Source organism: Sesamum indicum, linkage group LG15 (genome assembly GCF_000512975.1).
Source record: "Sesamum indicum cultivar Zhongzhi No. 13 linkage group LG15, S_indicum_v1.0, whole genome shotgun sequence".
Lineage (NCBI taxonomy): Eukaryota > Viridiplantae > Streptophyta > Magnoliopsida > Lamiales > Pedaliaceae > Sesamum > Sesamum indicum.
Genome location: NC_026159.1, coordinates 3381818 through 3403623, shown reverse-complemented (window position 1 = coordinate 3403623; position 21806 = coordinate 3381818). Strand labels below are relative to the sequence as shown.

Here is a 21806-nt window from a genome sequence, read left to right as displayed (position 1 = left end):
GACAAAATTGCACCTTTGCATCATGCCTGAAAAGGACACTCGCTCTCCCAACATCTTCATTGCCCGTACTTTTCTTTACATCAGACCATTCTATATCATCAGCCAACCCTAACAATATTATTCTCTCTCTCTCTCTCTCTCTCTTCAATATTCGTTCCTTTCGGCTATCTTAGCGTTCAATCTTCCTAAACATCGCGTAATAATTGTTTGTTTCCGTAACTCTATACATAATTAGGAGAGGCCTGATTAGTTAACGGAGAATGAAGAATTCAAGAACCAGCAATTATGACATGGCGACGGATTCCAACGTCGTCCTGAAGAAGAAAGAAACGGTTGGCGAAACATTGCAGACTCATGATGGTCAAGAAGAATATTCTTTTCGCCTCAGCAGCACGTCGGAGGCCGGCCCCGCTAACCATGACCGCCCGCCGCCTCCCTCAGGCTCTAGCTCCCCCTACAACAGCGCCGTGTGGGAGGAACCGCAGGCATCTTCAACCCAGACATGGGACCCGCCTTCCTCGCCGTTGTCGAAATCTCCGTGGTCCTCTCACGTGGCGCCTGAATCGTCGTATACGTACACAGGCCTGATGGGGTCCCTTGTCCGCGAAGAAGGGCACATTTATTCATTAGCAGCTTCCGGGGATTTGCTGTACACGGGCTCAGACAGCAAGAACATCAGGGTATGGAAAAACCAGAAAGAATTCTCCGGGTTCAAATCTAACTCCGGATTGGTTAAAGCCATTATCATTGCGGGTGAACGGATTTTCACCGGCCATCAGGACGGAAAAATCCGGGTCTGGAAGATCTCCGGAAAGGATCCAAGCGTTCACAAGCGCATCGGAACATTGCCAACTTTCACGGCCAAAATAAAAAGCTCGTTCAATCCCAACAAGTATGTTGAGGTCAAGAAGAATCAGAATGCAATCTGGATCAAACACGTTGACGCCATTTCATCTCTCAGTTTGAGCGAGGATAAATCCCTGTTATACTCAGCTTCGTGGGATAAAACGATTAAGGTCTGGCGAATTTCAGATTCAAAGTGCCTGGAATCAATCAACGCGCATGACGATGCTGTAAATTCAGTCATCGCCGGCTTTGATGGACTGGTATTCACCGGCTCAGCCGACGGAACCATCAAAGTTTGGCGAAGAGAACTGCAAGGGAAGGGAACAAAGCATTTCTTTTCACAGACATTGTTAAAGCAAGAATGTGCAGTAACAGCCCTAGCTCTCGACCCTTATGCCACAGTTTTATATGGCGGATCATCAGACGGGCTAGTTAACTTCTGGGAACGCGCCAAGTTTCTTTCTCACGGGGGAGTTTTGAGGGGCCACAAGCTTGCAGTACTGTGTTTGGCCACGTCAGGAAATTTAGTGCTCAGCGGATCGGCGGACACCAATATTTGCGTGTGGAGACGGGAAGAAGAGGAGCATTCTTGTTTATCAGTGCTGACCGGGCACACTGGGCCGGTCAAGTGTTTGGCAGTCGAAGAGGATCGTAAAGGGACTGATGTAGGAGGCGGTGACAGGCAGTACACGGCATATAGCGGCAGCCTGGACAAGTCCGTGAAGATATGGAGGGTCTCTGCACAGCCGTGGGAGCCGACTCCACCAGATGCACCACCGCAGCCGCAGCAGCAGCATCAAGTCGAGAGCCAGAACCTACATCAAAGAATTCCGTCGGTTCAGAGCTTCTCATCGTCAGTAGGTAGAGGGAAGGTGAGCCAAAGGAGAAAGTAGCAGTAAAGAGTAAATACCTGGTAATTGGCAAGAAATATCTGCTAATTATTTTACAAGTAGATCATGAGTTAATCAGTAGAGAATTGTTTTTAACATGTCAGATTTTGCTTTAGATCACCATCTCATCTGTAAAATATTAATCTAGCCAAATCGGGTTTAACCGAACCTACGACGAGTGCAATGCCACTATTTATTGATGTACAATTATATTTTTCTGTGATTGGTTTGATTAATTTAGTTCAATTAAACCTGATTAGGATATAAAATTTTCATTAATCAAGACAGAGATTGTAATGAAGGATATTATTTGGTTATATATAAATATATGATTCATTAATTTTATCATTTTACATGTGGCATTAATTAGGACATCATTGGTCAGTTTTCCAGGATTTTGGTGAAGTATCAGTAGTGAATCATTAATCAAAGCTTGCAATTAACATTGGTAACATGGATAAGGATTTTGATGTCTTTGTTTCCTTTTCAATTGCGTCAGTACAATAAGCTTTTCGTTCTTGGCATATCAGTTAAGAAGAAACCTTGTAAGCTGACTTTGGTGGGATTTCAGAATGTGAATGTTAGAAATTCATCATGTACTGAAAAATCAATGTTTTCAGAAATTAAATGAGCATATCTTTCACATGATGTTTGACCCTTAATGCCCATCAAATTTTCTTCGTTGGATTTTTGTGTTTTGGACTTTGGATATTATTTTAGATGAGCAATGTAACAGTAGTCAAAGGAGAAACAAGTGGATGGAATTATTAGATTACATCTCCGTACTCAACCAAATAACTAACTAATTAAAACTAAAGTCATATACACAATACATTCTTGGGATTAATTTATGCAGCTTTCAAGTACGAGTCCAAAACATCCTCTTGAGAATAGATTGTAGGGCTAATCTAACAAGATAATGACCAAGAAAAGTGTAAATTAGTACCCTTCTCAATTTCTATCATTTAAAGTTGAGGTCTCGTGACATTATAACTTTAAGGGGCCTTTATGTAATAATCAAATAGTTAAATAAGTCAACTCAATCGTAAACTTGAATTTTCATTAATTTTTATGCTAATGTCAACAACCTCCATTAATATCACTAACGATTAGGTCCATTTACAAATTAGATGCAAAATAGCTACATTAGGAATCATGCATGCAGAAGAAATATGTTCACATTATTTACTATTTTTCATAGAGGTGACAATTGGATCTGAACTCAATAGAAACAGTGGTTGGTTCATTTTTCAAAAAAAAAATGAAGGCATGGGGGTCTTGAGTCCCGAGTCCTTAGGGACCCATCCCGATCTATTATATAGATACTTTATTTTTCTTCACTTATCAGAATGCCTTCTCTTCCCTTAAATTAGAATCTTGTGAAGTTTAAACATTAATAAAATATTATATTATTTTATTTGTTTGTTATTATTTATTTATTCAATAGTTGATGAATTAAAAAATTGTCCAACAATACTTGATGAGGAGCAAGATAAAAAAGTTGTTACTAATTAATATATAATTACTATGAATTATTAGGTTGTTTTGTTAAGAATAATTTCATTCGTATATGGGAATTTGTTTTTTGAACTTGAATATGAATATTTCATGAACAATTTTATTTATAATTGATATGTTGAATTTTTCTTAAAATATTTATAAAGAAGAAATAAAATAAAATTGATGCGTTAAAAAAATACACGGGTCTAATTGATATGAACTATACTCAAAAGCTTGGGCCGAAGTAAATGCAAATCCTAAAGGGGTGGACCTGCAAAAAAACCGTTGAGTGCTAACGCTCAGGTTAGTCTCGAATTTAGGAATAATAATCGTAAAAATAGTAATGAGATATCGAGATATGATTAAGAAATTCGTAGGAGAAATTGCAATTAGAATGCTAAAACAAGAATATAGAGTACTTTTTCAAATTCTGGAGGGTGCCCCCTTTGGGGGACTGCACCTGTATATATAAAGGGGGCATCCTCTCTGTTGAAACTCTGCACACTACCTTTTATTCTAAAAAAAGGGGACGAAATATGTCGGGATAAGGCAAGATTCGATCTTATTTTTAACTAATCAGCTCACAACAACACGCTTTGCCTAGGGGAGGATTCCTTTCGTCTGATGACTCCTATTTTGCGGGAAATCCCTTCTAGATTTTGGAGTCATGGGTTTTGGAGGCTCCTCCCTTCTCCTGGGTTGTCCTAGTTGCCAAGGTGGTCTTCCTAGGGTGATGTGGTTCAATGTGGATGTTGACCTCAAGGTTCATAAAATGCCACGTGGGAGAATGAGCTGCTATGTGTGTCAGCCTTTTAGGTCGAATATTTGTTGGGTTTTGATCATGATCCAAGTAGGGAATGCTTTCAACCTCCTTCCTTTATCAATCTATTTTCTGAGAGATGCCCCCCAAGGCCGCTTATAAAATTTTCTTAGGCCTTTCATGACTTGAGTATTTTAAAATATTACGAGCATCTCGTTCGTTCTTCTTTTTGAAATGCTTGGACCTCTCTAGACGAGTTTATTTTTATAAAAAATAAATAAAATAAAATAATCGAGACTATCGAATTAAATCTACTCCCACGAATTTTGTATTGGAGGAGGGCGGCATGGGCGGCCTCAAAAGTAGAGAAGTCATTACTGCTTATTTAATTTGCTATTATAACTACATGTTATATGTGGCCTAACTAATTTGTAGCCCTAATTTCAAAGCAAATAAATATATTGGTAGTAAGTAAATAATTTGTGTATAAGACTAAACCCCTCATTGTTCATATGTAGATTGAACAAATAAAGCAATTATTTCTTATTTGGGAAAATTATGATCAAGCTTATCAACCAGCACATTCACGTATTAATTACACAGAACATTGATTCCGGGTTGTTGAAACTCTCATGCATGCACGAAAACCAACCACATGTTCGCGCCCAATCTGCGTTAAAATACCGACAAAAAATGGCCTAATATTTTGACTTATTTAGGATGTGAATTTGGTAATTGTTGGATAAATATTGAGTTACCAATGACAGTGATCCACATAGTCTTCATTCTCTACTCGTATTTCAAAAAATCCTTATTAAAATTAGGTATAATTAAACTAAACTAATTACATAATAAATGTATATACTTATTATATAATTAACATTTTTATTAAATTATTATTAATGATATGATAAGTATACACTTATTATATAATTAATTTCAGCCTAGTTAATATTGTTATTAACTTTCTCAGAACGCTTGATTTTGAATCTACTGAAACCAAAATGAATCCTTTGACCATGGATGAATCATATAACAAAATAAGTTCGTTCTTGAAAAATAAAAGTCGTTTGACTTTATAACAAGAATGTGATATACAAACCGTTAACCGTGTATTATTTATGTGAGAAAATGTCATATAATTAACAACTTTGTTAATTTATTATTAGGGAGAAGCCACAAGTGGAATAATAACCCAGAATTTGGGGCAGCGCAGTTCCTTTGGAGCCAAAAATATTTCATGCGTAAATCAAATTTTCACACCCACGGCCACTATCACGAAAAGAAAACCCGACCAGGGACCACCCACCAAGCACCCAAAGCAATAGATTCCGTTCTTAAAAGACAGAATTGCCCCTAAACTCATCTTCAAACTACCACATGGCTACTTGCTCACATCACCGTCCCACCATCCTACCGTCACTCACACACAGACACAGACACAGTCACTGAGCTGAGCTTTCATGATTTCATCTCTTCTCTTTCCATCATAATGATTTAACAAAACAAGATCACTTTTTTAATACGATTTTGCAATTAAACAAAACCAAAAAAAGATGCCCAACTCCGAAACAGTGCCCACCACCATTTCTCCCACTTTCCCTTTCCCAACACTTTTTTCCTCCACCCCATATACCGTCTTTGTATTTTCTTCCACACTCTTCTCCTGCCCTTAATCTTTCAATTCCTCGTTTATCTCTGAAAGAAAAAGAAAAGGGGGAAGATTTTTGCTAAGATTTCAGTTAATTTTATCCCACTCTTTCACAGAACCAAATTCTTTGCTTGCAACTAAAGGCTGTTTGTTTACTATAGCAACACCTAAAACCCCATGTTTTTTCCGTTACCCTGTTCTTGTTCTGCTCGAGATTCGTGTTTCTTGTGATGCTTGTTCCTATGTGAAGTGGGCTGTGAAATAAAGGGTTTGATTCGAGACGAAGGATATGTCCTTAGAGGTGGCGACCGTTGTGGAAGATGCGGCGGAATATTCCTTTGCTATGGAATATCACGGGCCTCCGATAACCCGTGAGCTGCCGCGGGCCGTGCCCATCAATGTGGATCGGATTCCGGTGGCTGCTGTTGTTTCTCCGCTGCCGTTTTCGGGTAATTTGTCGCTGCCCATTGTGCAACCAATATCTGCTACTGACATAATCGGAAAGAAGCTGTCGAAGGATTTGAAATTAAGCTCCACCTCTGCCGAGTTATTGACTGTTTCCCCGACTTCAGTGATTGCATTTGAGTCTCGGAACAATGAGGTGAGTGAGGGTTCTTATAGTAAAGAACTAGGGTTGGGGACTGAAACTAGTGTTTCACCTAGCTCGGTTGGTAATGCATCGGATGAAAGAGAACCTGAAAATTGTCATAGTAATGATGTTTGCGCTTTGTCCGGTGAGTTAAGTAGTGATTTTGAGTGTTGTCATCGTGATGGCGGGGTGAACGGAGCAAATGAGAGGGGATATTCTTCAATTAGTCCTGATCGTTCATGTGAGTTAGGTGGGGTTGGGACTTCAGAGGCTTTAGGGTCTTTGGATAGCTTTGAGAAGTCAAGGGATTCCTCGGGGAGTCTGCACAAGTCGAGGCTGTCTAGTGGTTTTAAAGAGAGCTTAGATTTTAATGAGTCTAATCGAACAGACTGGGCATCCAATGAGTCAGTGTTGAGTATGGATTATCTGTCCTCTAGGGTTTCTTCTCGTAAGTTTGGGGATGGGAATAATGAATCTGCTTGTGATGTGAGGCGAGGCCCCGTGGTTACATTTTGTGATATTGAGTCAGATGATGGAAATACGAATGAGGAGCTTAGTCGTTCAGAACCTGAGGTGGTTAGAGCAAAGAAAGAACCTACTGTTGAAGTAAAGAAAGGAGCGTGTTATCGGTGCTTGAAAGGAAATAGATTTACAGAAAAGGAGGTATGCATGGTTTGTGATGCTAAGTATTGCATTAACTGTGTGCTTAGAGCAATGGGGTCCATGCCTGAAGGTAGAAAGTGCGTGACTTGCATTGGATACCCCATTGATGAATCAAAGCGCGGATCTTTGGGAAAATGCTCTAGAATGCTCAAGCGGTTGCTCAATGATCTTGAGGTTCGGCAGATAATGAAGGCTGAGAAATTGTGTGAAGTGAACCAATTGCCACCTGAGTATATCTATGTGAATGGTAGGCCTCTTTATCATGAGGAGTTGATCATGCTGCAGAGCTGTCCTAATCCACCAAAGAAGCTGAAACCAGGAAATTATTGGTATGACAAAGTATCAGGTCTTTGGGGAAAGGTGAATGACGATAAGCTTAAAGTTATAATTCCTGAAATTTTTGCTTCATTTTTATCTCTTGCTCCTTCCTACTGAAGGGACTATTTACTGAATTTTACAGGAAGGACAGAAGCCTTCACAAATTATTAGCCCCCATCTGAATGTTGGGGGTCCTATTAAGGCAGATGCTAGCAATGGAAACACCCAAGTTTATATAAATGGTCGTGAGATCACAAAAGTGGAATTGCGTATGTTAAAGGTTGTCATTTTGGTTGTCCAACATACATCGTTAACTGTTCTCTTGACATTCTTTGTTAAATTCATTTCTATGAATGTTTGTAGTTAGCGGGAGTTCAATGTGCCGGGAATCCACATTTTTGGGTGAATGATGATGGTTCGTACCAAGAGGAAGGACAGAAAAATACAAAAGGTTATATCTGGGGCAAGGTTCGACTTCTATCAAATCTATGATGTCTTTCTTTCCTGTCGCAAAAATTAAAAGAAAATACAGTTACACTTTTTCTGTATTCCAGAGAGCCGCCATCTTGTTTCACTACTTATTGATGTTACTGTTCAGGCTGGAACGAAGCTGCTTTGTGCTGTACTTTCTCTCCCAGTTCCTTCTAAATCATCACATCCTTGTGGGGAGCAAGTAACTAGCATGATCAGTCGGAGTATGCCAGATTATCTTGAACAAAGAGCAATTCAGAAACTTCTTTTGATTGGATACAGTGGATCTGGGACAAGTACCATATTTAAACAGGTAGCTCTTAAGAATTTTCCCAGATATTGATTGCACTTTGAAACACAAGTATTGGCCATATTGTTATTGAATAAACGTTATTTCTTTTTTTTCTTTTTCAGTTTTTTTACTTTATCAGTCTTTTGTCGTTATTGGAGTGACATCCCCATTTAGCCACTAAACTGAAATGATGATCTTCAATTTAATGTATAGCGCTGAAGTGGATGGTGTAGCATTTATTTAACATAATGAAGCATTTTTTGGTCCTTTGGATATGTGAGGTAGGATCATGTCTTTCAGTTCGATTCCATTATTGACATAAAACTTCAACTAACACAACTATTAGGATGAGAAACTGAGCATTTCTGATACAATGTAACTTCTGTTCTATAAAGTGAATTAAATTTGAAATCATATTTTAGAAAATAGTAGGATACATTCTTTCACATTTTTAGTTCAGAAAAAAAATTATCATCATGGTGTGGTAGGTAACATTTGCAAGTATCAGCACCTTATCCCAGTACATCAACGAGATACTGCATTGTTAAGCATTTGGTAGCGTCTGAGACCCAGATAAATGCAAGAGTTGAAATAAGAAAATGCTTGAATACAAATATGGGCAGACAGTACGTTTGCTTTACTCTACTCACATCATATATTCTGATAGGCTTTTGATGACTCCAGACTACTCACATATCACACCTACTGAACTCCTCCTTTTTGTACCATCTCAACTTCTCTTTACCAGATGGGACAAATTTCTAACCTCTCTATATTATTTACTAGTTTTAATCCCTTCTGATTCTCATCCTTTGTGACAACATTTAGTAACCCATTCTAATTCTGGAAGCATGTTGCTCCCTACAAAGTTGATTACTGTAATATTGTCCAACCTCACATTACTTGTAATGTCAATGCGGTGTTTTAGCTATTTAAATATGAATTAGCTTGCTTGCTGGTGATGCAACTTAGTTGATGGCACTTAAGTACTTGAGGTTTCTAATAATCTGCACTTTATCTTGTGATCAATTATCATTTTGCTGGAGCATTTAAGTGAAATGCTTGTTCGGATTGCTTTTATCCTTTATGCCATATTGGGAAATATTCAAACCTTTGACATGTTTAGTGTTGTTGGATTAGGCTAAAATTCTTTACAAAGACATACCTTTCTCCGAGGATGAGCGTGAACAAATTAAATTAGTGATCCAGAGCCATGTGTATACTTACATCGGGATACTTCTTGAGGGCCGCGAGCGCTTTGAAGAAGAAAGTCTGAATGACTTGAGGCAAAATCAGTCTTCTGATGGTTCAGCGCTTGCAGGTAGAAATTCATCTGAATATTTTTCTTATTCGCTCAAGCATGCGAGTATAAAAGCATCATCCGATTGTAAGCTGGGATCTAATTGCTAATGTACTTTATAGCTTTGGGTTTTGTTTGTTTTACAATTTATTGATGTGCTTTTTAGAGTTTGAGACACTCGGATCATTTGTTGTTATACAGTTTACAATTTATTGTGTTATCAACCTTCAGTAATGATTTTTCGCCAAATTGGTTTTCGAGATTAACAGGCAATTAAAGCTTCACTTGCATTTATCACGTTCCTTATATGTGATGAAGAAATTTGATGGTTCCTGCCATTGAACTTTTTATTTAGTTTATTTTGTAAACTTCATTTTGTCAGATGCATGAATAATTTATAACGAGTAATTTGAATGAGCTAGTAAAGTTGCTCATTTATCATGTAAGTTATATGTTATAAGAAGATTTAATGATCCATGACTATAAAGTTTTACTTATTAACTTTTCAAACATTTCAAATGCATCAAGGGTGTATATCAACTCATTCTGATGCTATTTTTATCCCCAACCCCACGCCGTTTTTCCTGCCAGAACCTAGTACATTATAGTTTAGCATTATTGTATAATTGAGAATATTTTCTCTTGTATGGTTAATCAGAGTAAGCCAAGTTTATGCGAAATGAGGTTCCTCTATCAGCCATGAAAAGAAACTGTATCCTCTAGATTGATTATTCATTGGCGTCCAAGTTGTATATTTGCAGGGGTAGAAAAAGATTGTGTAAAAGTTGAAATCCATTTATGTTTTAATTTACATAAAACTGGATATTGTTGCTAACACATAAACTGGTGTTGCAGATTAAAAAAAAAATCATTCAGGTCACTTTCTATGAATATTAGGAAAGATGCCAACTTTAGTGGTGAATTCCCGGTGACATGTTGAGGTCTCATAGCTTCCAAAAATCTAGACTGCTCCATATCAGAGTGGATAAAATGCAGTTGACATAGAAATGCCTGCTGCATGTATTGATTTCAAGTGCTTTGTGATATCATTTTTTAAAACTGTTGAAGAGCTTTTCCCTCCATGTTACGGCTTAATAATTTATTTTTTGAAATCTGTACTGGTTGTCCCTGTATGCTTTTGTCGCTGACATGTATAATTTGTTAGCTTTAAATGCGTGCTTGGTTTATAACAGGGCATGTTGACTGCAATGGTGAGAAGACTCTTTATTCCATATGTCCACGACTGAAGGCATTTTCCGACTGGCTCCTTAAGATCATGGCATCAGGTACTTTGGAAGCTATCTTCCCGGCTGCTAGTCGGGAATATGCACCACTGGTTGAGGAACTGTGGAGTAATCCAGCTTTCCAGGCAACGTACAAGCGGAGAAGTGAATTGGAAACTCTCCCCAGTGTTGCGAGTTATTTCTTAGAGCGGGTAAGATAATGACCTTGTTACTTCCTGGCCTGGCTGTTAGATTGAGTGTCGAATATTCCGTTATAGAAACGACAAATTCTTTTGTGGAATGTCATGCTTTTATTCATTCTAGATGTCTCATTTGTAGGCGATCTCGAGGGTGACTACACTGTTTGTTTTGGTCATAGTTCATAATTCTTTCTATGTCTAGTGCAAAATTATTTGAGAGTGAATTCTAAATATGGATCCTGTTATCCTTGTAAGATAATAATAGACAGCAGAAGAGGTTTAGATAATTTTTCACATCCAGTGATCCACCTTATTAAATTTTACAAGATCATTACTGTATTTTCATTTCATTTCCTCTCAATTAATTGTTTGCATGATCCCTTCTTGTTTTGCTTTCTCCTTTACCAGGCTGTTGAGATATTGAAACCGGATTATAAACCATCTGATGTGGATATCCTTTATGCTGAACATGTTACTTCATCCAATGGGCTTTCATGTGTGGACTTCTCATTTCCTGAGTCAGCATATGATGATGATGCTGACAGTGGGGATCTGCATGATTCTTTGCTCAGGTAGTGTAATAGAACATTTTTCTTCTCTGGAATTTTGTGAGAAAGTTATCTTACAATTATGGTTATTTCTACTACAGAGTTCCATATTCTGATGTCTGAGTTTATGTTTTGTAACTATGAACGTGGTTTGTTGCCTATACTTATGTGTGCGCATGCATCATTTGTTTCTTTTCAAACAATTAAGGAAACATGTAAAAGGCAAAAGAAGTTTCAATCAGTTCTTGCTTCTTGGCAATGAAAAAACAAGAAGTTTTATACTGCGGCGATGATTGAGAATACTATAAATTTCCCAATTTCTCTTCAAGCTATTCTTGGTCATTCTGACCTGGGTTAAGTTACAAAAGGTTGACGACGTTGTGCTTTGTTCTCTCTTGCTCTCTTGACGTTATTTTTGTTCAATTGATCACAGATTTCAGCTGATAAGATTACAGGCGAAAGGCTTTGGAGAAAACTGCAAGTGGCTTGAAATGTTTGAAGATGTTCGGATTGTTATTTTTTGTGTCTCTTTAAGTGACTACGATCAGTTTGCCATTGATGGTGATGGGAACGCAGTCAACAAGATGCTGTTGAGCAAAAAGTTCTTTGAGAACATGGTTACTCATCCAACCTTTGATCAGATGGACTTCCTTCTCATATTAAATAAATTTGACTTGTTCGAGCAAAAGATAGAACAGGTTCCTTTGAGTCTATGTAATTGGTTTGATGACTTTCATCCGGTGGTGAGTCGTAACCGCCCCAACAATGCAAACCATCCAACCCTTGGGCAGTTGGGCTTTCATTACATTGCTGTCAAGTTCAAAAGGCTCTATGCAGCCCTGACAGGTCGAAAGCTATATGTATCACTAGTGAAAGCTATGGAGCCTAATAGTGTAGATGCAGCACTGAAATATGCAAGGGAGATTCTAAACTGGGATGAAGATAGACCCAACTTTAGCTTGAGTGAGTATTCGGTTTATAGCACAGAGGCAAGTTCCTTCTCTCACTGAGACGGGCAATGGAATAGTTTCTTGCCATTGTACAGAAATTACATGTGAATGAGAAAACAAAGTTAGATGTTGACCATGCTCTGTTTCTAATGTTTTCCTTAGTTGGGTTCTTGCTGATATATCGATAAGTAGCAGATACCATCCAATAGTGAACGGTAGGTGAGTTTTACTGCATTTATAATAGATAGTTTCAATTGTAAAATTCCAGAAAAAGGAGCTACTGGGTAGTATGTATTTCTGGTGAAATGGGATTGGATTGAACTGTTTCTAGACAGGGTGATGTTGTGACGGTAATGCATTGGATTTACTGTACAAAATGGAACAGTGAAGGGCAGATGTCCTATTCCTGAATTTGAAAAACTTGTGCCTGGTTTTGTTTACAATTCCCTAATTGAATTCGTTGCTGATATTCTGCTTGCAATACTTTTGGCACCTGCTGCGACTGAAAAAGGATGCCCGACAGGCTCAACCAATCTAACTAATTGCGCGCTGCCATTGTGCTGTGTCTGGTGAATGTGAGGCCCATGAATGTATATGCTTGCATTATTCCTTGGCATGTAAAGAATTCGTTATTAATGCTGATATTGCTTATTTAGTATAAATCACTTAAACACAGAATCCTAATAAAAAATAAGCCCAAACAGCGTAAATTTCCTCATTAAAGCGCGGCTGTATTCCTTTGCTGCTACTATGAAAATTGAGAAGGGCCTGAACTGTTATTTGTATACAGGAAATGACAAAGGATGTTGCAGTACCGAAACAATGGAATTCGATAGATATTCTCATGTTCAATAGAACAAACCAAACATGGGCTAAATTTGTCTATAATTTACTCATCGTTCTATATTTATCAACAACAATGTTAGTTTGTATCATTAGAGCCAAACGAGGCTTGACAGAATAAAATTTAGAGAGCCTGCCAACAACATGACTAACATCATCTACCTTTTCTTTTGTTGAAGGAAAAGATTAGATTGAATTGAACTCCTTATCTTTATCTAAAAGAATCAAAACTATTTAAATTTTAGTTTCGTCAGTATTCATTTGAACATGGTCTAACTTGATCACCTAACTCATAACCACACTAGAAATGGTAAAGGCTATCTAAAAGAATCAAAACTACTTAAATTTTAGTTTCATCAGTATTCATTTGAACATGATCTAACTTGATCACCTAACTCATAACCACACTAGAAATGGTAAAGGCTAGACAGCCAACTCCTCTGTGCATGATGAGATGTCATGCAGATTGGTGTTCTGGGTTTTATGATTCATCAAATCGCAAGATTTTTGGATTTCAATTCAGAAAGTGATAAAAATGTCGAGGATATACGACAACTGGGAGAGGCTAGTTGCAGCCACACTGAGGGAACAGCTTCGGCAACTCTGTCACGCTCCCTCCAGGGACACCAGCATCAGCTCCCGAGCTTCCAATTTCAGTTTTCCTTCTCCATATCCCGACGTGCCCTTCGATTCTTTAACCACAGTAGCTCTTCTTGGTATCAGCACAGTCCTCCTTATGTTGGAGGGTCTCACTGGGGCCATAATACCAGTGATTTTGAAGTTGAGCAAAGTGCCAAGGCTGAGAAATCACAGTTATTGCCACCGGAAGAAATCTTTGTAAATGGTGAGCCACTTCGTCAAGAGGCGCTGGCTATCTTGCAGAGCTGCCGGCATCCACCCAAAAAGCTGAAACCGGGATATTATTGGTATGATAGATCCTCAGATTTTTGGGGGAAGGTAAATGCTGTAGCTTTTCAAACGTAGTGATAATTCTTCTTCTTCTTTTTCTTCTTCTTCTGTATTTTGTTACTACGAATAGAAGTCTCTCGAATGCTTGCTCTAGATATTGAGCTTGGAGTATTTATGATCATGGGGAATTTGACAGCAAGGAGAAGCCTTCACAAACCCCATCTGAATGTGGCCGGGCGACTCGACGTGTATGCTAGCCACGGCAACACGCACGTTGACATAAGTGGCCGGAGATCACCAAAGTGGAGCTGCGTATGTTAAAGGTGGATACTTGTTAAAATTTGGGGTCAGTTTCGGCATTTATTCTTATATATTCTTCTTTACATGATTGTTTTGGCTTAGCAGTTTGCAGGTGTCAAATATAGGCTAGGTACACAGTTTTGGATGTCTGCAGATGGTTCGTACGTATTAGAGGGTCTAAATAACATATTGGGGTCTATATGGGACAAGGTGGTCCTTTCTGAACTATGAATTCACATCACTCTACCATTGGCTTCTTACTTTGTGATGGAAGTTAATTGTTTTTCAGGCTGGAATGAAGCTACTTTGTTCTTTCCTCTCTCTTCCATTTCCTCCTAAATCTGCTTATACTTCTGGAGAGCAATCCGGGCCTGACTACTTGAGAAAAACGACATTCAGAAACTGCTTTTGATTGTATGTGATGTGATGGATCTGGAGCAAGGACCATTTTTAAGCAGGTAGCTGGTGATCATTCACTCTCTGAATATTAGAGCATATTTTTTGAAGCTACATCTTTCATATTCTGGCAGAAAGCATGATATGTAACCTTCTGATACCCTTACTCTCATCATGCTATTCTAGTAATGCTTGATGGATTGTTGTATTTATCATACTGAATATTGGTTTCTTAGCCAAATTTCTACAAAGATGTAGCTTCCACAGAGGACGAGCTTGAACACATCAAAGACTTGATACACACAGGAACATACAGTTGCATTTGCCAACTCCTTTCTTCTCATGAATTCTGGTTGGCAGGTAATGATATAGCATGCGGCATTCCCTTTAACCCTTGGGCCAGCAAATGGCATCAGTTGTCAGCACATTTTTGTATCATTTTGTATTCCTTACACAATTTATAAAATATATTTTCAGCTTCTTAAGTTTAAGTCATTTTCTGGATAATTTTAGACTTTCCTGCGGATCAACACATATGGTATTTTGACGAAATCGCCTCCAAACACATACAGATCCTTGTATGTTGATTATGCAGTTCAGAAATGTCTGTCTAGGTACTAGTTTTGCTCTATAATTCCACGGAGTTGCATACTTGCACTCATATCTTGAAACATTTTGCTTCTGTGAACTGGATTGAGGAACAAATGCATGAGAAACTTGATGATGACTGAATATACATGTTTTAGTTTCATGACTGGAAAAATATATTTCTACATGTTCTATTTGTGCACCCTATTTTCTGATTAATCTAGGGAATTGTTTTACAATATGCTGGACTTTTCAGAACAGTTCAAATGAGAGACCAGATGTTCCTTAATGCTTTTTGATATGCTTACAAAATGGAAATCCGTATTAAATTCCTTAGTCTGTATCCCCGAATGAAGAAGTAAGCACTTGGTACTTCAAAATTGGTGTACTGGTAACCTAGGCCAGATGGGTTTTCATTATATTTCGATCAAGTTCAAGAGACTCTTCGCTGCTCTAACTGGTCGAAAGTTGTATGTTGTTGCACGAGTAAGCTGTCTGGAGCCAAAGAGCGTAGACGCAGCACTCAAGTATGCGAGGGAAATTCTGAAATGGAATGCAGAGTGAATATTTGTATTACAGCACTGAGGAAATTATCTACTCTGATGAAGATGGTTTCGGTGAATATCTTAATGTGATTGACTTCGGTTATTATACAGAGTAAGAAAACTAGAGTTTGTATAAGAATTACTATTCTTGGCATTTCTCTGAGTTATACGAGCGTTTGATTCTGGGCTGAAGCATGCCATTCTAGAATCCTTGCAGCATTTCAAGATTTACCTGATGCTAAGTTCATGCCTCCCGATTGACGCTCGGGTAACTAAAAAAAAGATTTAACTACTGAGTCCAGGTGTTCAAAACCAAGAACACAAGCTACCAGCTTAGATACAGATCCAGAAGAAAACAACGAACAAAAGAAAACATTTTCCTATCAAGAACTGCGGAGTATTGGAGGCCTCCCCCTTTTCTTCTTCGCATAACTGAATAATTCACCGTCAGTTTCTTTTTTGAGCACCTTGGCTTCGATTATATTGTCTGAACTGCTGACTAGTTCGAAAGAAATCGTGCTTCCAACCACAACCCTGTTTCCTGTCAGAAATTCGTTCCATCCCCCAGTCATAGCGAACCTACCGCCTCTCTTCGCTGATACATGAACTGGCCACTTCTTCCCTTTTGCATTCACCAGTGTCAGCTTCCTATTTCTCACAATTCCACTGCCCAGAACGAAATCTCTGGGAATTTCCTGATAATATCAAGAATAAATATGTAAACAAGAAGAAACAGCACTATAATAATGTTTTAGGACAGAAGACGCAATCACCAGTTTGGATTCGTGGTTTTTGGTAAGTTTCTTGATAAAACTCCAAATTTGTCGATCATCTGTTTCACCAGAAACGAATTCATCGTGCCTCGTCCTTAGAACACGATCATCAGCTGTTTATGCATGACATTCAAAACTGAGGTTACTGTGAAAGGTTGCAAAAGAAAAATGCATGGAGAGTTGAAAGAACTGAAATCGAACCGCGAGGGTTATCATAATCAGCTTGTTCGTGGGTTCTGGGACAAGAATGTAACTGCTTCTGGCAGCCACTCATTCCATACACTGAGACCTCAAACGTCGACTTCCCGTCAAACTTGAAGAGCAGAAATTCCCGGAATTTCAGATCGAGATCTTGGGCGAATTTGGTCCATCCATCGGTGAAGAAATGCTGCTGCCCAATTTGTTCGATTCTGACAGTCCATGAATCTCCAGATTCAGTATGGAGTTTGGCATTTCCAGAGAAGTTCTCCCCATAATCCTTCACAAACTGAGGCGGCAATCGCTGTAGCAGAACTCATTCAACAATTAGTTATGTGCATTCATCTTTCAGATACAGAGAAAACAGTTCATAAATCAGACAGAAGGAGTTATCTTACGAGTTGACAAGTGAAGTTATCAGCGCTCAAGAACTTGTAAAAAGAAGTCATCATTTCTTCTTAGTTCTTGACCATTGTTTTTCTTCGTTCCTGCTAGTAAATTAGTATGAGGAATGTGGAAAGTTGAGCTAATAGTTGGTAAATTTCACCGGATATTTCTTTTTCCTTTTTAGCTCCCTGAAATTTTTGCAAATTCACCGACAGGGTAGACCATTGAAACGTCGATTTATATTTGCCTATTTGGTGGAAATTTGGACACAGGCCCCAGTCGTTAATATCAAGGTGGCTGGGAAAACGAAAAAGGCCCAACACAAGTTTCCAGCTTGTATGTCTGTCTGTCCTTAATTTTTTTTTCTTTTCATTCTACTCTGTTTGATATTTTATTAATTAATTGATTTCTTTTGGTTGCTTTGTGTTATCAATTAATTAAACTAATTGTCAAGAATTTATTTTATTTTTTTCAACTTTAACTTTTCATCAGCTCTCAATTAATTATGATAGTTTACGGGTTTCTACGATCTTAACAATATATATATGATCATAATGTAACTTATGAAAAGTGAAAACGAAGTAAAGAGCATCTTTCCATTCATGGAAATACGCTACGCTGGTCCAATTCCAAAATTTTGCTGGTACACAGCATTATGCACATATTCGGGAGGGGGGCATGGGCATAAAGATCTTCATGATACAATCATAATTCAATACACAGATTGGGTCGGGTTGGGTTGGGTTGGGTCGGGGTGGGGTGGGGGGTTATGATACAATCATAATTTGAATTGTTTTCAATTAGGCCTTGCTCTGCCTTTTTATTAGTTGAAAAACATGGAAGATTCTGGCTTTTTATTAGTCGGAAAACAGAGAAAAAATATTTAGTTCTTCAAGAACAAAAGAGAGTTCCATAGACAAAAAGTACAAAAATGTTTGTTATCTCAAGACGACAATATTGTAACAAGCCATGCAATTTACTCCAACTCAAAAATAGAAAAATACCAATTTATCTTAACATATTTTTTCAATAGATTAATTTACCAAATAAAAAGATGTAAATTTTTTCATTTAAAAAAATAAAAACAAAGTGACGTAGTTTACGAAAAAAAATTCATAAAAAAATGTTGCATATACTAACATAAGGATGGCTTGCATATTTTTTCGAATAATTAAAAAGTTGGTGCTAGTTCAAAATTACAGGAACATAAACACAATTGACATAATGCTGAATTACACAGCTCACAAACGATATATACATATTGTAAACAATATTCATCTTCCCCAGAGTTAATGCTAGAATTAGCTATTTCCCTCTTTTGATCTGCTTAACCTCAATCACATTTCTACTTGGAATGAATTCAAACGAATAGGTTCTCCCAAATCGCAGCTTATTTGCTTTCCGGAAATCGGACCAACCCACAGCCAAGTCGAGCTTGAAATTGGACAGGGTGGACCTTGAATCCAGAACAACATTCCAACGCTGTCCCCCTGGATACTCCACAGCCACTTTCTTTTTCCCTATTAAACCTGCTGCTTCCGCGAAATGCTTCCTAATACACTGAAGAAGCGTTCAACAACGGAAAACAGATGAAAATAAACATTTCAGACCAACTTGCTAATCGCTGCATACACCTCAGACATGGTTGAGAGAATTTACCACTCTTGATAGTTGATGGCGTTTCAGAACTATTTCAAAATATGGATTCGAGTTATTGGATTTACTCTCATCGTCGGTCCCTGCGCCTTCATTCTCCATAATGCGTGTTCTTGATCGTTTATTCTTTCGACCTGTTCTCATGCAACAATGGCCAAACAACACACCATTTACAGGTTTTTCTAATGGAAAAAAGCAGAATAATCATAAGCTCAAAGCAACAAATTAAAGCTAACCGCTGGGTTGGCGGTTCATGCATTTGTAACCACTGCTGAATTCACCAGAATCCTCAACCCGGCAAGTCCGGCCGAAAGATTGCCTTTCGCAGCCAAGGATCCCATATACATAAACATCAAACGTCGACTTGCCAATAAGCCTGAAAACCAGAAATTCCAACTTTTCCAACTTTATGTCTTGGACGAATTCCGTCCAGCCCATCGTGAAGTAATACTGCTCGTTGTTCATCCGCTCAAGTTTCACGTCCCAAGTTTCTCCGGAACTAATCCTGAGCTTCACATTTTCAGCAGTCAAGCATCCTCCGTGTTTCTGTACGAAAACCGGCGGCACTCTCTACACAGTACAACACAAAATTCATATATAATCATTCATGGGAATGAATTGTTAAAGCGGTAATTGTAAGCAACGACTTACGAGTTGGCGAGTGAAATCGTCGGTGATAAAGATTTTGAAAAATGAAGGCATACAATTAGGCTTTCTGCCCATGATTTTCCGTCGATGATCGTTGAGTTCTATTCCCGACCCACCTCCTGGTATAAGTACTCCCTGGGTCTGGGAATGCGAAGCTGCGGCTACAGTGAAAATTCTGAATTGATAGCACTCAAATTCAATAAATCATCTTACAAGTAATTACCAAATCTTTTGCGTGTACTTCTTCCAAAGTAATTTCTCAATTGACAGCACACCATCAATTACTTGCACGAACTATGAATTTCGTTTCATTAAACATTTTTAATGGGATTTTAAGTGAAAGTCTATTTAAAAGATATTGAATATTTGGTCGGGAAAATTATATAGATATCTGGAATGTTAATCACATTTCTAAAACTTTTCGTTTTTACAGAGTGAGATTTACAGGTCTTTTCAAAATGCGCATACAGTATCCTGAGGAAGTAAAAATTATTGATTCTTTTGCAAAACATATTTTATTAATGTAAACTGACTTTTCCAGAAACAATTATTGAAAAGTGTGTTTATTTTAAGAGGAAAAACATAAATTTAATTCTGTAAATTAAGGAGTGATATTTTTTGATCATACACAAATTAATTTTTTTAATAATTAAATTATGACAATTTTAATCTTCACAATGGAAACATCGCATTTGATTTGATATGAAGACTGAACATGTCCTCTTTTGCAGCCTTTACTACAGAGCATGTGACTTTGTACCGTGCATTTCTTGCTAGCTCAGAGGTTGGGACACATTTCGATTATTGCAGAACCTCGAATTCATGTGATGCATAGCCTTTCTTTGTTTTTGTGTTTTTGCATTTCTCGATACAAGATAAAACAAATTCAATATTTGTTATTTTTGTGTCTTTACACTTTATGTATGTGTTTTTCTGTTTTTCAACTTTCTATATATAATATATATATTTTTATATATACATAATATAAAATAAATATGATTTGACAATAAATAATAATTTTTGTTTCCCAAAAGTACAACATTAAACATAAAATATTTATATATATACATATTTATATATAAAAATATATGATTTGACAATGAACAATAATTTTTGTCTCCCAAATTCCAACATCAAACCTATACCATTTATTTTAAAATATTTTAAATTTTTCCAAAATACAAATCCAAACATATCATCTATTTTCAACACACACTCACTTATCTCTATATTTCTCTCTCTATCTCCAAAACACAAATCCAAACATAATGATAAAATTTGCATTGTTACGTGACTTGCAACAACCTCATTAAGTTCTAATCTTAATTAAGAATATTTTAAAATTAATAAATATACTTATGACAAGTAGTTATAGTATCTTAATATTCAATAAATCATTCTCTTATTAGTGATTATACAGTACAATTACAATTTAAAATTAATTATTAAATAAATTTCATTAATCCCAAACAAGAGAAATTATGAAAAACACTTTTTTAATTAAGAAAGTTCTTGAAGAATTAATTTTTAAGAAGTTGATATAATTTCTTCAGCACAAAAAAAAAACAAAAAAACATCTCAAATTGAAAACCTATTATATTCCGAGTCAAAAAGTAGATTTATATTTAGATTAAAAGAAAAAAAAACACTTCCTAACATCTACATATGAGTTCAGTTGCATGATAGGATTTGCACTTCTCTCGCTTCGTTTTTCAGGACTCGGACTTGGATCATATTGTCAGATCCCGTGATGAACTCGAACGAGATCGTGCTTCCGACCGGCACCTGGTTGCCTATCAGAAAGTTTCTCCATCCAGCAGTCATAGCAAACACGCCAAGATTCCTGTCTGTTACTTTCACTGGCCACTCCCTCCCTTGCTCATCCACCAGTGTTATTTTCCTATTCGTTGCTATTCCAGTGCCTACGGCGAAATGTTTCGGGATCGACTGCCATAGTTGAATTAAGAAAAGAACAGAATGAGTTGCTAATTAAGCAATGGTTATGGATCGATGAAAATTAATTTGAAGAGGGGTTTATCACAGAATATCAGCACCAGTCTGTCTTTGAAGTGGGATACTCTCAATTCCTTGGAAAACTTCCAGCTCCTGACTGCGCAGGAACCGTTTTCTTGATCAGGGAAATGCTCTTCATTCTCGATTTTCACCTTCAGCTGAGAATTTCCGGGGCCTTCATTACGATCACGTGTTCCTGTGGAAGTCAAATTATCAATTTTCGATGGAGCATGGCACAAATTCAAATGTTCTTGGGAATGAATTTGGAAAATATTGGAAACAAGGAGAAGAAAAAGTAAAAGAACAAACCAGGGTATGACTCCTTCTTGCAGCCATTTACTTCATATAT

At 37.5% G+C, this 21806-nt stretch overlaps 4 protein-coding genes and 1 long non-coding RNA gene across 6 annotated transcripts; 3 read left to right on the top strand and 2 right to left on the bottom strand.

Annotated features, from left to right (window-relative positions):
* Nucleotides 87–2009, top strand: LOC105177707 (protein JINGUBANG). The gene has a single exon (XM_011100943.2). It carries the CDS (start codon nt 261–263, stop codon nt 1737–1739), a length of 1479 nt encoding a protein of 492 aa, XP_011099245.1. The 5' UTR covers nt 87–260; the 3' UTR covers nt 1740–2009.
* LOC105177706 (extra-large guanine nucleotide-binding protein 1) lies at nt 5408–12668 on the top strand. Its single transcript, XM_011100942.2, has 8 exons — nt 5408–7259; nt 7360–7497; nt 7581–7685; nt 7816–8001; nt 9121–9301; nt 10474–10715; nt 11112–11275; nt 11685–12668. Exons 1-8 carry the CDS (start codon nt 5937–5939, stop codon nt 12259–12261), a joined length of 2916 nt encoding a protein of 971 aa, XP_011099244.1. The 5' UTR covers nt 5408–5936; the 3' UTR covers nt 12262–12668.
* Nucleotides 13435–16123, top strand: LOC105177705. Of its 2 annotated transcripts, XR_002288318.1 has the most exons (4): nt 13435–14001; nt 14150–14276; nt 14359–14463; nt 14543–16123. It is a non-coding gene; the product is annotated as an uncharacterized LOC105177705 (long non-coding RNA). The 2 variants fall into 2 exon arrangements; XR_002288317.1 differs by having other exon boundaries at nt 14359–16123.
* Nucleotides 15963–17375, bottom strand: LOC105177704 (B3 domain-containing protein REM9). The gene is made up of 4 exons (XM_011100939.2): nt 17152–17375; nt 16757–17057; nt 16556–16668; nt 15963–16477 (listed from the first exon to the last, which is right to left on the bottom strand). The coding sequence occupies exons 1-4, from the start codon at nt 17203–17205 to the stop codon at nt 16166–16168; spliced, it is 780 nt and encodes a 259-aa protein (XP_011099241.1). The 5' UTR covers nt 17206–17375; the 3' UTR covers nt 15963–16165.
* On the bottom strand, nt 18288–19733 carry LOC105177703 (B3 domain-containing protein At3g17010-like). The gene is made up of 4 exons (XM_011100938.2): nt 19448–19733; nt 19033–19366; nt 18800–18930; nt 18288–18700 (listed from the first exon to the last, which is right to left on the bottom strand). The coding sequence occupies exons 1-4, from the start codon at nt 19517–19519 to the stop codon at nt 18446–18448; spliced, it is 792 nt and encodes a 263-aa protein (XP_011099240.1). The 5' UTR covers nt 19520–19733; the 3' UTR covers nt 18288–18445.

Coding starts and splice junctions, on each gene's coding strand:
- LOC105177704 (XM_011100939.2), bottom strand. CDS start 17,205: ATGATGACTTCTTTTTACAAGTTCTTGAGCGCTGATAACTTCACTTGT. Junction 17,058..17,151: donor ATAACTTCACTTGTCAACTC/GTAAGATAACTC, acceptor GTTCTGCTACAG/CGATTGCCGCCTCAGTTTGT. Junction 16,669..16,756: donor TGATTATGATAACCCTCGCG/GTTCGATTTCAG, acceptor ATGCATAAACAG/CTGATGATCGTGTTCTAAGG.
- LOC105177706 (XM_011100942.2), top strand. CDS start 5,937: ATGTCCTTAGAGGTGGCGACCGTTGTGGAAGATGCGGCGGAATATTCC. Junction 7,498..7,580: donor TGGAATTGCGTATGTTAAAG/GTTGTCATTTTG, acceptor GAATGTTTGTAG/TTAGCGGGAGTTCAATGTGC. Junction 10,716..11,111: donor CGAGTTATTTCTTAGAGCGG/GTAAGATAATGA, acceptor CTCCTTTACCAG/GCTGTTGAGATATTGAAACC.
- LOC105177707 (XM_011100943.2), top strand. CDS start 261: ATGAAGAATTCAAGAACCAGCAATTATGACATGGCGACGGATTCCAAC.
- LOC105177703 (XM_011100938.2), bottom strand. CDS start 19,519: ATGGGCAGAAAGCCTAATTGTATGCCTTCATTTTTCAAAATCTTTATC. Junction 19,367..19,447: donor ACGATTTCACTCGCCAACTC/GTAAGTCGTTGC, acceptor TGTACTGTGTAG/AGAGTGCCGCCGGTTTTCGT. Junction 18,701..18,799: donor GCCATCAACTATCAAGAGTG/GTAAATTCTCTC, acceptor ACGCTTCTTCAG/TGTATTAGGAAGCATTTCGC.